This window comes from Semicossyphus pulcher, unplaced genomic scaffold (assembly GCF_022749685.1).
Source record: "Semicossyphus pulcher isolate SPU_LCO1_2020_fin unplaced genomic scaffold, fSemPul1.0.p SCAF_2, whole genome shotgun sequence".
Lineage (NCBI taxonomy): Eukaryota > Metazoa > Chordata > Actinopteri > Labriformes > Labridae > Semicossyphus > Semicossyphus pulcher.
The window spans coordinates 20,265,008-20,281,164 of NW_027211693.1; the positions used below are offsets into that span (position 1 = coordinate 20,265,008).

General features: G+C 41.7%; 2 protein-coding genes across 2 annotated transcripts in view; both read right to left on the reverse strand.

The window, feature by feature from the left end:
• Window positions 1–16,157, reverse strand: part of LOC138597933 (protocadherin gamma-C5-like) — a 456,071-nt gene that overhangs the window by 257,985 nt on the left and 181,929 nt on the right. The gene's annotated exons all lie outside the window — the stretch shown is intronic.
• Window positions 318–3,017, reverse strand: LOC138598419 (protocadherin beta-16-like). Its single transcript, XM_069670203.1, has 2 exons — window positions 615–3,017; window positions 318–350 (listed from the first exon to the last, which is right to left on the reverse strand). The coding sequence occupies exons 1-2, from the start codon at window positions 3,015–3,017 to the stop codon at window positions 318–320; spliced, it is 2,436 nt and encodes an 811-aa protein (XP_069526304.1).

Here is a 16,157-nt window from a genome sequence, read left to right on the forward strand (position 1 = left end):
ACAATTTAAGACTGGGAGGGTAAAGGTGTAGAAGTGGGAATAAATATCAGAAATACTTCATGTTTCAACAGAAATACTGAGAAAGTGCTCATATATAGGCTACACTTTTTGCAGGACAACTAAATGGCTTGTGTTTGGTTAACACTTACCAGAAAAAACCACACACTATAATAAAATGTTGCCAAGATTAGACTACTTCAACAGATATTCCAAAAAAAGTCATTATGTAGTTATGATCCACTGTCTGTAACACAGCTTAAAGACATGAGATGGGTAAGCCCATTATAATACTGCACAGGAGAAGGAGCTCACTGGAATCAGATTTCCTCCAAACTCAAGAAGTTGATCAACTAATAGAAACCAAAAGGAAAAGTAACACAATTTAATGATTTCACTCGCTCAAATATAAATCAAAATGCTCAAATGAGGATCAAATGAAAAAAATAACCAATTAAATCTTGAAGTCACAGTTAACTTGAGCTTTAATAAACCAAACAAAGTTCTTGAAAACTCTTCAGGAGTAATACCTAAAAGGAGACCTGTTATATGTCATGTAAAACTGACCAGTTTAGTGGCACGAAAGATAAAAAATAGTATTTGGCATATGTTCCTACCTCAGGAGAATCATCACAGTCTCCAAATACTTCAGCAAAGTCAGATGGGCTTTTCCTCAGAGTCTGGTCAGCAGGCAGTGTGTTGTCATTGTAAGAAGACACGAACTTAAAGTCACTGGTTCTAGACCCTGTTGTCAGGTAGGCGTCATAATTGTAAGCGCTGCGTAAAGTTCCTGTGCCGTCAACATCTGCGTAATTAGGAGGCAGATAAGCGCTGGGGATGGCCACTGCTCCGTCAAACAACAGTCTGGGCTTTCTCCTGCGACAAAACCTCACACCCAGGATGATGATGATAAAGGTCAGAAAAAAGGTGGACACAGACACCAGCGCGATGATCAGATAAGAGGTCAGCTTGGAGTTCTTCTCATCATAAGAAATGTCCTTCAGTCCTGGCACCTCAGCCAAGTTATCAGAGATCAGTAAATACATGGAACAGGTGGCAGAGAGAGAGGGCTGTCCGTTATCTTTCACTGTCACAATAAGGTTCTGTTTCATGCTGTCAGATTCAGAAATGTCCCGCTGGGTCCTGATCTCTCCGCTGTGGACACCAATAGTGAAAAGTCCCGGTTCAGTGGATTTCACTATATGATAGGACAGCCAGGCGTTCTGTCCGGAGTCCGCGTCCACCGCTATCACTTTGGACACCAGAGAGCCTCCGTGTGCAGCTTTGGGGACCAGCTCGGTCATGAAGGAGTTGCCCTCCGGGGCGGGGTACAGTATCTGAGGAGAGTTGTCATTCACGTCCGATATGAACACACTCACGCTCACGTTGCTGCTGAGCGGAGGAGAACCGTTGTCTCTGGCCATCACGGCCACTTTAAAGCTCCTGAACTGTTCATAATCAAACGACCTCACAGCGTGGATCACCCCCGTGTCTCCGTTAACAGACACATAGGAGGACACCGGGGCACCGTTCACCTCACCGGCTAACAGAGAATAAATCACTGTACCGTTTTGTCTCCAGTCGGGATCTCGAGCAGTAACGGAACATAAAGTGGAGCCAGGTTTGTTATTTTCACTCACATATGCGCTGTAGGACTGTTCCTCAAACACTGGTGGGTTGTCGTTGATGTCTGCTACAGATAACTCAACAGTTTTAGAGGAGGACAGAGGTGGAGAGCCCTCGTCAGTGGCAGTGATTGTAATGTTGTAATCAGACACTAGTTCACGGTCCAGTTGTCCTGTGCTCACCAGAGAATAATAGTTTTTAATAGAAGGAACCAACTTAAAAGGGACATTTTGCTGAATGGAGCAGCGGACCTGTCCGTTAGTCTCAGAGTCTCGATCCTGAACGTTAATGATGCCCACCTCTGTACCAGGTGACACGTTCTCAGGTATGGGGTTAGTCAGTGATTTCAAGCTGATAACAGGTGGGTTGTCGTTGACATCTGTTATATCTATAATTACTGTACAATACGAGGTAAGACCTGGTCCATCTTTTGCCCTTACACGCAGTTCAATTGATGTTTCAGTCTCATAATCGATCGATCCGATTACTCTTATCTCTCCCGTCTTATGATCAAGTGAAAACAAAGAGGCATCGTCATCAGATGCATGATCGAAATTGTATGATATGTCACCATTCTGCCCATCATCTGCATCAGTAGCGCTCACTGTAACCACTACACTATCTAAAGGAGAGTTTTCAGGCAGACTGGTTTTATAAACGGCCTGGCTAAACACTGGGGCGTTATCATTAGCATCCAGTACAGTGACGTGTATTATCGCAGTGCCTGATTTCTGCGGGGAACCACCATCTAGAGCTGTAAGCACAAATTTCACTTCTTTCTCTTGCTCTCGGTCTAACTCTTTTACCAAAACCAGTTCGGATTGTTTCCGTCCAATACCATCTGTATCTACATTGATGCTAAAATATTCGTTATTCTGTAAATTGTAGCGCTGCACAGTGTTCGAACCGATATCTGCATCATGGGCTTCAGTGAGTGAGAATTTGGCTCCTTTGGCTGCTGATTCTCTTATTTCAAATGCAATCAAGTCCTCACTAAACTGTGGGGCGTTGTCGTTTATATCTTGCACATGAATACTAATACGATGAAGCTCCAGAGGGTTTTCCAAAACAAGCTCCTCTTTTAAAACACAGGTCGCTTTCTTACCACAAAGACCTTCCCTGTCGATCCTGTCAGTAACTATCAAATCTCCTGTGCTCAAATTGATATCACAAAACCGCTTGTCGTTCCTGTCTGTGTCAATGCGAGCTTTACGCACGGAAAGTGTGGTAATCCCGAGGCCCAGATCTTTGGCTATATTTCCAATCACTGACCCGCGTTTCATCTCCTCTGCAGTAGAGTAGCTCACATCTCCATGCGCGAAGTGCAGGCTGATGAAAAGGACAAAAACACAAAAGGAATTCATAGAAAATCCTTTGCGCACTGCATTTCCCATGATCGACCAGGCGTTCATCCTCCTCCGGTCAATACTTCCAGTAATGAAAGACGGTTGTATTCCTCGCGGTATTAACTATCCGAATATCATCACAATGTAGGCCTTTTATATCGTCCTTCACCGACAAACACACCGTGCCACAATGACGCTTTGCAATGGTGGAAAATAATGGAGGAAAAAGCGGCTATGGTCGGCCTTTGTTGGTGCACAGTGACACCAAGAGTTAAAAGCAGTTATAGCACTGAGAAACGAAAACACACTGTCAGCTTCACTGCCAGTTTCAAGGCAAAACTTCATGTTTTTCTCTCATTATTTGCTTATTATGATAAAACTTTCATAGAATGTGTAATAAGTATAGTGTAAATAACCGAAAAACGGCTGAGATTAGCTTCTCTGTAGAGGTTCAGTTGATATGTATTCAGACTAATATTCTTCTGCATCGCGTTTGTCATAAGCTTTTTGTCAAAAAAAATGTTTATATTATTATAATACGTAACATAATACTGCAAATAAACCCTTCTACTGACAAATTTGCTATATTTGATTAATCGTTGAAAAATTGTACTATCTGTTGATATTTTAATAAAACGGATAATCGATTAAAACGTAGTTCACAGATTAAATTTTGTGTGCACAGAGACTTTAACTGAGAAAAGAAAAAAAATGCGTGATAGACCAAATCTTAATAGAGTAACGTTAAGTATTAATGGCACACAAAGCACACTATGTACCAGGTATCAACCATCTCCTAAGCAGTTTCAGAAAGCCTCACAGGCAGTGAAGTTATAGTTTAAAGAAACATATGCTTGTAAAGCAAATCAAAAATATCAAAAGCAAATATTACAGCAATGCTATTTTAGAGTATGTAATATAGGTTGAAATATAGCTGAAGGGTCAACAAAATAATTATTTTAACTTTTTAATAGGCCAATTTGACAAATTAATAAACAACCAAAAACTATTACCTGCAACCACATTTCATTTACAACTACTCCTGTTTCTTTACCTATCTAAATAAATGTTGATTTACAAGTTTGCTGTGTAGATAGTTGATAAAAAAAATCTCCCAAATAGATGACATTCTGGAGTAGCATTATAACATCACAGCTTTGAAATGCTGTAAAACTGAGAAATCTGTGTGACAGCACTGGTGCCATTCAGTCACCCACACTTTTCATTACCTTTTATTATTCATAACGAGCCTAACTGTGCACCAAAGAAAGAGCTTATTTTGTATGACTTAAAATGTTTGCAATAAGAAAGATAACGTTCTAAAAAAATAAATCAACAGACGAGACAAACAGTATTGGCAAAGCCTCGTAAGCAAGCGAAGGACATCATGACTCCACTTGTTTAAAGCATGAAAATGATATGGACAAATATCCCACTGGTAGTCCAAGTACTGTCCTATCACCTGTTTAACTACAGTATGTCCACAACATAATGTAGGATAGATAATGTTGAGTGTAGGAAATAGAAAATCTAGACTAATTGTGCCAGTGACGTGAAAAAAAAGAAGCAATTATAAACAATGGTGCTTTTGCAGTAAGTGTTTCCTTTCCAGCCAGCATCACTTGACAAAACATAAGAAAGTGTCAATCCAACACATTCCCTAGCTGTTGTCCAAAAAAAATACTGTGATCAATGAAGTTTTTATGAAAGACATGTCAGCCAACAAAAACAAGCTTTCTTATTGTACAATGTGCCAAACAAGTGAAAAAATAGCCAAGACAAAAGAACAAGGCTATCATACACACTGTTAATGAAGTGAGGTAAAGCTATTTGAAACATTTAGTTCTGAACTTTCATGCAACTGCTGTCGCAATGCTACTGCTTAAGTGTCATTATCATATGAGCCCTAAGTTATTGCTTTTATGTGCATTTATATTGACAGTTACAATTATATACTGCAACAGTATAGAGTCCAATCTGTGAGACACAAACTACGTTACTGTGTTTAATTTTCCAGACATCAAAATCTTAATGCATGGTTCGCATTTTGTTTGACAAGCCGTAATGGCATTTAAAGGTTAAGCTGCATGTTTACAATCCAGCTATTATTTAGATATAAAATGATTAAAACGAGAAAAACAACAGAATCTCTGTGTATACCTGACATACTTAATTCATCAGTATAGCACAATCCAAAAGAATATCCGTATGAAATTAGGTTACACTGGAATTTTGTTTTTGATTGTGCTACACTGCTGCTGCGTATACATCCCAATTATTGACAATTTTAACTGTGGAGCGTGAAATAAATATAACAAATCGGAGACAACGATGATAGAATGTGTTTCAGTTGAACAAACACAATCACTTAAATGTCCATGAAGGTATGGCCTATAAATTCATTGATTAATTTCAAACATATATCCGCTGAGTCAACAATCCAACTTTCATTGCAGACAAAGCTTGGCTAAAAACGTATTAACAGCTTTGATTGAAACATAATTGTTAGGACTTTTTAGGTTATTTTTGATACTACACAAATAGCCCCAGGAAAACATGACCAAAACAACACTCATGAGGACCATGTACAACTCTAAATAAAAATAAATGATCAGCTGTAAATGTCAAGTTAGATTAAAGAATACTGGGATTAAGAGAAAAAAAAATGCTATATTGGGGCCTACCTCTAGGGACTCTTCTGAATGACCAAACACTTCAGCAAAGTCACTTGGGCTTTTCCTCAGAGTCTGGTCAGCAGGCAGTGTGTTGTCATTGTAAGATGACACGAACTTAAAGTCACTGGTTCTAGACCCTGTTGTCAGGTAGGCGTCATAGTTGTAAGCGCTGCGTAAAGTTCCTGTGCCGTCAACATCTGCGTAATTAGGAGGTAGATAAGCGCTGGGGATGGCCACTGCTCCGTCAAACAACAGTCTGGGCTTTCTCCTGCGACAAAACCTCACACCCAGGATGATGATGATGAAGGTCAGAAAAAAGGTGGACACAGACACCAGCGCGATGATCAGATAAGAGGTCAGCTTGGAGTTCTTCTCATCATAAGAAATGTCCTTCAGTTCTGGCACCTCAGCCAAGTTATCAGAGATCAGTAAATACATGGAACAGGTGGCAGAGAGAGAGGGCTGTCCGTTATCTTTCACTGCCACAATAAGGTTCTGTTTCATGCTGTCAGATTCAGAAATGTCCCGCTGGGTCCTGATCTCTCCGCTGTGGACACCAATAGTGAAAAGACCCGGATCAGTGGATTTCACTATATGATAGGACAGCCAGGCGTTCTGTCCGGAGTCCGCGTCCACCGCTATCACTTTGGACACCAGAGAGCCTCCGTGTGCAGCTTTGGGGACCAGCTCGGTCATGAAGGAGTTGCCCTCCGGGGCGGGGTACAGTATCTGAGGAGAGTTGTCATTCACGTCCGATATGAACACACTCACGCTCACGTTGCTGCTGAGCGGGGGAGAACCGTTGTCTCTGGCCATCACCTGCACTTTAAAGCTCCTGAACTGTTCATAATCAAACGACCTCACAGCGTGGATCACCCCCGTGTCTCCGTTAACAGACACATAGGACGACACCGGGGCACCGTTCACCTCACCGGCTAACAGAGAATAAATCACTGTACCGTTTTGTCTCCAGTCGGGGTCTCGAGCAGTAACGGAACATAAAGTGGAGCCAGGTTTGTTATTTTCACTCACATATGCGCTGTAGGACTGTTCCTCAAACACTGGTGGGTTGTCGTTGATGTCTGCTACAGATAACTCAACAGTTTTAGAGGAGGACAGAGGTGGAGAGCCCTCGTCAGTGGCAGTGATTGTAATGTTGTAATCAGACACTAGTTCACGGTCCAGTTGTCCTGTGCTCACCAGAGAATAATAGTTTTTAATAGAAGGAACCAACTTAAAAGGGACATTTTGCTGAATGGAGCAGCGAACCTGTCCGTTAGTCTCAGAGTCTCTGTCCTGCACGTTAATGATGCCCACCTCTGTACCAACAGGGGAATCTTCTGGTATGGGATTAGTCAGGGACTTAATGTACGTAAGAGGTGCGTTATCATTGACATCTGTGATATCAATTATTAGTGTAGAGGATGACACTAATCCAAGCCCATCTTTTGCTGCTATTTGGATTTCATATGCGGACAATGCCTCGTAATCTATTAATCCACTAACTTTCACTTCACCAGTTGTCTGATCAAGAGAAAACACGTTATTACTTTCATCTGAAATGTGATCAAATTCATATGTCACCTCTCCATTGATTCCCTCGTCTGCATCAGTAGCGGTCACTGTGATCACTACAGTGTCTAAAGGCGAGTTTTCAGGCAGACTGGCTTTATAAACGGCCTGGCTGAACACTGGGGCGTTATCATTAGCATCCAGTACAGTAATGTGAATGACTGCAGTTCCTGATCTCTGAGGTGTGCCTCCGTCTGTTGCCGTAAGCACAATTGTAAGCTTCTGCTGCTGTTCTCTATCCAGCTCCTTCTCCAAAACCAACTCGCTATATTTTCCTCCTCCGTTTTTTGCAATAACATTTAATCTGAAATTTTCGTTTGCCTCGATACTGTAGCCCTGTATAGCGTTTTGTCCAATGTCTGCATCGTGGGCCTCATCTAGACGGTAGCGACTCCCTTTCATAGCTGATTCCCTAATTTCATAATTTATTGTACTCTTTTTAAACTGTGGTGAATTATCGTTAATATCTTGAACGTGCACACTAATGCGGTGCAGCTCTAACGGGTTTTCTAAAACAAGTTCTTGTTTTAAAACGCAAGATGCCTTTTTGCCACAAAGCCCCTCTCTGTCAATCCTCTCGGCAACAATGATATCTCCCGTGCTCAGACTGATGTCACAATACCGTTTGCTGTTCCCGTCTGCATCAATACGAGCTTTTCGAGCAGTCAATTTGCCCACCTCAAGTCCCAGATCTTTCGCTATATTTCCGATAACTGAGCCGCGTTTAATCTCCTCTGGAAAAGAATATGCCACATCTCCGCAGACGGTGTGCAGGGCAAGAAGAAATACTCCCAAAGAGTGAACCAGGCCCAGCACGGAAAATGCTTTGTGTCCCATTTTCCTGGAATACCAGCAGCGATTCCAGCAGAACCAAGCGTTCTAAAATAAAAATAACCGACCGCCTCTTTGCAAAGCAAACGCAGTCCGACTGTAAAAAGGTGGGAATACACGGAGTTAACCACCGAACAATCGCTCGTGATTTAGAAATCTGCAAACGTGGAGGGTAAAATAATGTATCACCACTGAGTAAAGCTGGTAGACAGCGACACTTTGAGCAAATTGAAGGTATTACAAAAGTTTAAAGTAATTGACTTCTCTGATGAAAAAGACAAAAACAACTAATCCAGACTGCAGTCAGAGTCCAAATGTTAATACATAACCAAATTATGTGCTGTAAAATTAGGTTTTCTGTTCTAAGTGCCAGTGGGTATTTCTCTTAATGCAGGTGCTTTCATTTAACAGCAGTAACAACAATACGAATCTATTACGGGTAGGAGGGTTTCAGCACCATGGATAGTTACCATAGTGTAATGTAACGCCTACAATGGAACAGGGGCCATGTTCATCATGAGTCTCAAGAGACTACTAAACTGCGAATTAATGACTATCTTAAGCAAAAGTGGTTATATTTCTGAAAATGATACAATAATTCATATAATGAAGAGCACAAGGATTTCACCAGTTGTTTGAGAGAGACACTGGTATACAAGAGCTAAAACTGTGGATTGCAATAGAGGGCTGAGAAATATAACTGATCTAATGAAAAACATGTTTGTAGAGTCTGATTCATATCTTACTGTTTTTTCAACCATGTTAATCAAGAACATGGGTCAATGAAGAATGCGGCATTCATGCCACACACCGTCCTCGACCAAAAGTTATCTGCGTTAACTGCAACATATTGAAATGCATGTACTGTAGCTGTTTTATTCCAAAGGGCAGGGTTAACTGTTGGTCTAATAATAAGCTTGTAAGATGTTTATCAAACCATTGTGATGACGCGATTTAGATTCAAGAATGAGGTTGAGTAAAAAATGCAGTGTGATGTTGATAAACAGTAATAAAAAGTCACTTAAGCATCTCCATGTTAGTCATCACACGGGCGATACCTTAACTGTAGCTGAAGTTGGAAGAAGATCACGTTATCATTTTTTTGCATTTTTTTTCTACATCCAATTAAGAACAAAACAAAAGGAAGGAAAGAAGTCGTGTAGTCGTAAGCTATCAAATACTTATTTAAATGTGTTAGGGGGTAATACCCCACAAAAATATGTTCATTCACTCCGCTTTAAAAAGAACAAGAGCCTACCTCTAGAGGCTCCAAAGAATCCTGAAACACCTCAGCAAAATCACTTGAGCTTTTCCTCAGAGTCTGGTCAGCAGGCAGTGTGTTGTCATTGTAAGAAGACACGAACTTAAAGTCACTGGTTCTAGACCCTGTTGTCAGGTAGGCGTCATAATTGTAAGCGCTGCGTAAAGTTCCTGTGGCGTCAACATCTGCGTAATTAGGAGGCAGATAAGCACTGGGGATGGCCACTGCTCCGTCAAACAACAGTCTGGGCTTTCTCCTGCGACAAAACCTCACACCCAGGATGATGATGATGAAGGTCAGAAAAAAGGTGGACACAGACACCAGCGCGATGATCAGATAAGAGGTCAGCTTGGAGTTCTTCTCATCATAAGAAATGTCCTTCAGTTCTGGCACCTCAGCCAAGTTATCAGAGATCAGTAAATACATGGAACAGGTGGCAGAGAGAGAGGGCTGTCCGTTATCCTTCACTGACACAATAAGGTTCTGTTTCATGCTGTCAGATTCAGAAATGTCCCGCTGGGTCCTGATCTCTCCGCTGTGGACACCAATAGTGAAAAGTCCCGGATCAGTGGATTTCACTATATGATAGGACAGCCAGGCGTTCTGTCCGGAGTCCGCGTCCACCGCTATCACTTTGGACACCAGAGAGCCTCCGTGTGCAGCTTTGGGGACCAGCTCGGTCATGAAGGAGTTACCCTCCGGGGCGGGGTACAGTACCTGAGGAGAGTTGTCATTCACGTCCGAAATGAACACACTCACGCTCACGTTGCTGCTGAGCGGAGGAGAACCGTTGTCTCTGGCCATCACGGCCACTTTAAAGCTCCTGAACTGTTCGTAATCAAACGACCTCACAGCGTGGATCACCCCCGTGTCTCCGTTAACAGACACATAGGAGGACACCGGGGCACCGTTCACCTCACCGGCTAACAGAGAATAAATCACTGTACCGTTTTGTCTCCAGTCGGGATCTCGAGCAGTAACGGAACATAAAGTGGAGCCAGGTTTGTTATTTTCACTCACATATGCGCTGTAGGACTGTTCCTCAAACACTGGTGGGTTGTCGTTGATGTCTGCTACAGATAACTCAACAGTTTTAGAGGAGGACAGAGGTGGAGAGCCCTCGTCAGTGGCAGTGATTGTAATGTTGTAATCAGACACTAGTTCACGGTCCAGTTGTCCTGTGCTCACCAAAGAATAATAGTTCTTAATAGAAGGAACCAACTTAAAAGGGACATTTTGCTGTATGGAGCAGTGGACCTGTCTGTTTTTGCCAGAGTCTGCATCCTGCACATAAATGATGCCCACCTCTGTACCAGGTGACACGTTCTCAGGTATGGGATTAACCAATGAACTGATATGTATCACTGGGGCATTGTCATTCAGGTCAGTTATATCTATAACGACCTTTGTTTCTGAGGAGAGGCCATAGCCATCTTTTCCCTCAATGAGCATTTCGAATTTTGTTTCTTCTTCGTAGTCAACATTTTTTGCAACTATAATTTCTCCAGTATATTCATTTAATGAAAATATTTGTTTTGCATTATCACTTATTCCACTGAACTCATATGTCACTTTGCCATTAACCCCTTCATCTGCATCAGTAGCACTCACTGTCACGACTACTGTCTGTACAGGAGAGTTTTCAGGTAGAGTAGCCTCATACACGGCCTGGCTAAACACTGGGGCGTTGTCATTAGCATCCAGTACAGTAATTTGTATTACTGCAGTACCTGATCTCTGAGGGTTACCTCCATCTACGGCTGTCAGCAATAAGGTCACCTCTTGCTGTTCCTCACGATCTAATTCTCTGTCTAAAATGATCTCACTGTATTTTGTACCAACAGAGTTAGTGAGAACATTGAGAGCAAAATAACTGTTTTTTTGTAAGATATAGTTTTGCACAGCGTTCTGTGCTATGTCTGCATCGCGTGCCGCATTTATTCTATAGCGAGAGCCCTTAGGCGCTGATTCACGTATTTCCAGTTTCACCGCATCCTTAACGAATACTGGTGGATTGTCATTCACATCCTGAATTTGCAAAGATATGCGGTGCGACTCCAGTGGATCCTCAAGTACCAATTCGCATTTCAGAATACATGATGTCTTCGCTCCACACAGCTCCTCTCGGTCAATTCGATCAGCAACGACGAGCTCTCCGGTGTTTACGTTAACCTCGCAATAACGTTTACGGCTTCCTTCGAGGACAATCCGAGCCTTCCGAGGAGAAAGTCTATTAACCTGAAGCCCAAGATCCTTGGCAATGTTTCCAATCACCGATCCGCGTTTCATTTCCTCCGGGAACGAATAGCTTACATCGCCATAAGACAGCTTCAACACTAAAAGCAGAAAAAATGAGCCGAACAAAAAGTACACTTTGAATCCGTTATATGCCATCCTCCGACAGTCAAAGTGAATGAAAAATGCTAACAACGTAACCAATATTCCTCACAAACGCGCAGGAATCTGTACATCTGACCGATTCAGAAAAAAATGTGTGATGGCAAACAATGAAAAGGGAAACGTGTGGGTGGAGACGCTGGACGGTATTAAATGCAGCCTACTTTACTTTTCGATTGGTAGACAGCGACACTCACAGCCTGTTTGAAAGATTACAGAATAGTTTTCCTGCATGTTGAAAATACAGTTCACTAAACTTAGTAGATATAAAGAACATATTAAACACCAGTTGAAGATTTATTCTTGAGTACTGATATTTTCCAAAGGAGAAATTCCCTGTTGAACCGCAAAAGCCTCAAACTAGATTTGATGCAATGACAGAGTGATATTAAAAAAACAATACGCTAAGTCGTTTCTGGGTGCACACTATTGTATTACTTGGAAAGTGTTTCTAATAGTTTGTACATCTTGTTTTGATTGGATGTTTAGCAAAAACTAATTATAAGTTACTAACAATATATTGCAATTGAATTAAATATCACAGTTAATTGCAACCTAGAATACCCCAGTCAGGTTAATCTCTCCGGCACAGTAACAACACCTAAAATACTCTGACTGCACAGGGGTAGAAATTTACGACTCATGCAGGACGTTTCTATTTTGAAGCCACTTTATACATCTAAATGCAAAATGTTACCTTAAATATACAACAGCATGTTGTGAATTATTGCTTAACTATATAATTATCTGCAACAAGAGTAAAGAAATTAACTCGGGTAAAGATTTACAGAACACAAAGCATTCCAGGTATTTTTGTACTTAAACAAGCACGGTCTGTTTATTTAAGATGGTGATTTCAAGGTTAATAGTAGTTGCATATTGTTGGAGTTTGTGGTTGTGTTCAGGACCATGGACAGCAACTTATCATTAAGCCCAACTGAAGACTTTAACTTAACAGAAAACTTAATTCAATGCACAACGTGTTAATTCTCTGGGCCTATTTGTGCCAATTTGGTGGTTTCAATTAGAAAAGTTGAAATCAATTGAACAGCATCCTTAAAATTATTTACCAGATAGACATACAAGTAGAAAGTTCAACCAAATTAATGATTATCAATATTTTTGAAAGGAATATTAATAAAAACAAATAAATGCAAGGTACTGAAAACCTGTTCGCCATGTATCTGTATGTTTATACTTTTTTAAAGTAGGTGTTAATCCGGTATATCCTGAATACCCAAAATGATTCAGCAACATCTGTGTGCATTTTCAGTGGAGTCTTTTCAGTAAGCAGTTTGTTGTTGGATGAAACCAACTTAAGTAAACTCGTTCAAGACCTTGTTGTGAGGTACGCGTTTTAAAATGCATTAGAATTCTAGGTTTAATCTTGTATTTGTCGCTCAAGGGCCCAACCTTGTGATAGTAAAAGTCATATTTGTACTGATTCAACTTTAATTACAGCTACTTAAAATGTTAATGGGATGAAAGTACAACTACAGTTAATCCAAAAGCAAAAAGTAATAACACAAAGGACTTACTGCAATCACAGAAATCAGGTAAACTATTAATAACGTTATCTATTTTGAAAAAGCTGAGGGAAAAATGTGCTATGGAAAAACGCATTCCCACCAAGTTGGTTTGAAAGTTCAACTACACAATAAAAGATTTAGAAAAATATATTTAACCCTACCTCTGGAGATCCATCGGACTCTCCAAAAACATCAGCAAAGTCTGTTGGGCTTTTCCTCAGAGTCTGGTCAGCAGGCAGTGTGTTGTCATTGTAAGAAGACACGAACTTAAAGTCACTGGTTCTAGACCCTGTTGTCAGGTAGGCGTCATAATTGTAAGCGCTGCGTAAAGTTCCTGTGCCGTCAACATCTGCGTAATTAGGAGGCAGATAAGCGCTGGGGATGGCCACTGCTCCGTCAAACAACAGTCTGGGCTTTCTCCTGCGACAAAACCTCACACCCAGGATGATGATGATGAAGGTCAGAAAAAAGGTGGACACAGACACCAGCGCGATGATCAGATAAGAGGTCAGCTTGGAGTTCTTCTCATCATAAGAAATGTCCTTCAGTTCTGGCACCTCAGCCAAGTTATCAGAGATCAGTAAATACATGGAACAGGTGGCAGAGAGAGAGGGCTGTCCGTTATCTTTCACTGACACAATAAGATTCTGTTTCATGCTGTCAGATTCAGAAATGTCCCGCTGGGTCCTGATCTCTCCGCTGTGGACACCAATAGTGAAAAGTCCCGGATCAGTGGATTTCACTATATGATAAGACAGCCAGGCGTTCTGTCCGGAGTCCGCGTCCACCGCTATCACTTTGGACACCAGAGAGCCTCCGTGTGCAGCTTTGGGGACCAGCTCGGTCATGAAGGAGTTGCCCTCCGGGGCGGGGTACAGTATCTGAGGAGAGTTGTCATTCACGTCCGATATGAACACACTCACGCTCACGTTGCTGCTGAGCGGAGGAGAGCCGTTGTCTCTGGCCATCACCTTCACTTTAAAGCTCCTGAACTGTTCGTAATCAAACGACCTCACAGCGTGGATCACCCCCGTGTCTCCGTTAACAGACACATAGGAGGACACCGGGGCACCGTTCACATCACCGGCTAACAGAGAATAAATCACTGTACCGTTTTGTCTCCAGTCGGGGTCTCGAGCAGTAACGGAACATAAAGTGGAGCCAGGTTTGTTATTTTCACTCACATATGCGCTGTAGGACTGTTCCTCAAACACTGGTGGGTTGTCGTTGATGTCTGCTACAGATAACTCAACAGTTTTAGAGGAGGACAGAGGTGGAGAGCCCTCGTCAGTGGCAATGATTGTAATGTTGTAATCAGACACTAGTTCACGGTCCAGTTGCCCTGTGCTCACCAGAGAATAATAGTTTTTAATAGAAGGAACCAACTTAAAAGGGACATTTTGCTGAATGGAGCAGCGGACCTGTCTGTTAGTCTCAGAGTCTCTGTCCTGCACGTTAATGATGCCCACCTCTGTACCAGGTGACACGTTCTCAGGTATGGGGTTATTCACAGATTTTAAATATATTACAGGAGCGTTATCATTTACATCAGTTAGGTCAATGAAAACCTTAGAGTAAGAACTTAGTCCTAGTCCATCTTTTGCCATAAGTCGCAATTCAAATGACTTTTTCTTCTCAAAGTCTGTGGTACCAACTACCCTTATTTCTCCAGTTTTAGCGTCAATAGAAAACAGTTTCTCATCCGTTTCTGAAACATGAACCAATTCATATGTGACGTCACCATTCATCCCATCATCTGCATCAGTAGCACTCACAGTTACCACTATAGTATCTAAAGGAGAGTTTTCAGGCAGACTGGCTTTATAAACGGCCTGGCTAAATACTGGGGCGTTATCATTAGCATCTAGTACAGTGATGTGTATCATTACAGTACCTGATCTCTGTGGAGAACCACCATCAACTGCCGTTAGAGGCAGATTAATCTCTTGCTGTGTCTCTCTATCAAGTTTATTCTCCAAAACAAGTTCAACTTTGTTAGCATCAGTCATGAGAATAAAATGTTCATTCTTCTGTAGACTGTATCTCTGAACAGAATTTTGACCAATATCCGCGTCATGTGCCTCCTCTAATGAGAAACGGGTGCCCTTTTCTGCCGACTCCCTTATTTCCATTCTAATTAAATCTCTCGTGAATTGCGGAGAATTATCATTTATATCTTGGATGTGTAGATTTATACGGTGCAATTCTAACGGATGCTCCAGTACAAGTTCCAGTACTAAAGTGCAAGATGGTTTGGTGCCACAAAGACGCTCTCTGTCCAGCCGCTCAGCAACACTGAGATCCCCGGTTTTTAAACTGATAACACAAAATCGTTCGTTGTTCTCGTCGGAGTCAATGCGAGCCTTGCGAGTTGACAGGGTGGTAATATCCACGCCAATATCTTTGGCTATATTTCCAATGACGGTTCCAGATTTCGTCTCCTCTGGGATGGAATAGCTCACCTCGGCGCATACCGTTTGCAGCGCAAGAAGACAGATGACAAAGCGCTTAACCAGGCCAAGCTTTGGAAATCCTTTATGTTCCATTATTCAAACGGAAAATATCCACGACAAAGATTACGAATTTGAAAGTATTTAGTTCAACTCGCGAAAATGCGTTGGATGTACTCAATCAGACAAATCCAAAGACACAAAAAACGATAAAACGATCACACAGCTCGGCCCACAGCCGCAACATAACTGGAAACACAAAGCGGAGATCACTGGGTGGAGGCTTCTGCCACACGGCATTGCAATATTTCCTAGTAATCTGGTAGACAGCGACACAATGTGTTCATTTGAGATTCAGCATGTGAGAAATAATAGAAACAAGGTCAACAGCCTAAAATGTCTTCTTCAAAGGAAAATGAGCACAAGGTGACACCATAGAAGATTAATTGGTATATAATATAAAAAGTCAACGG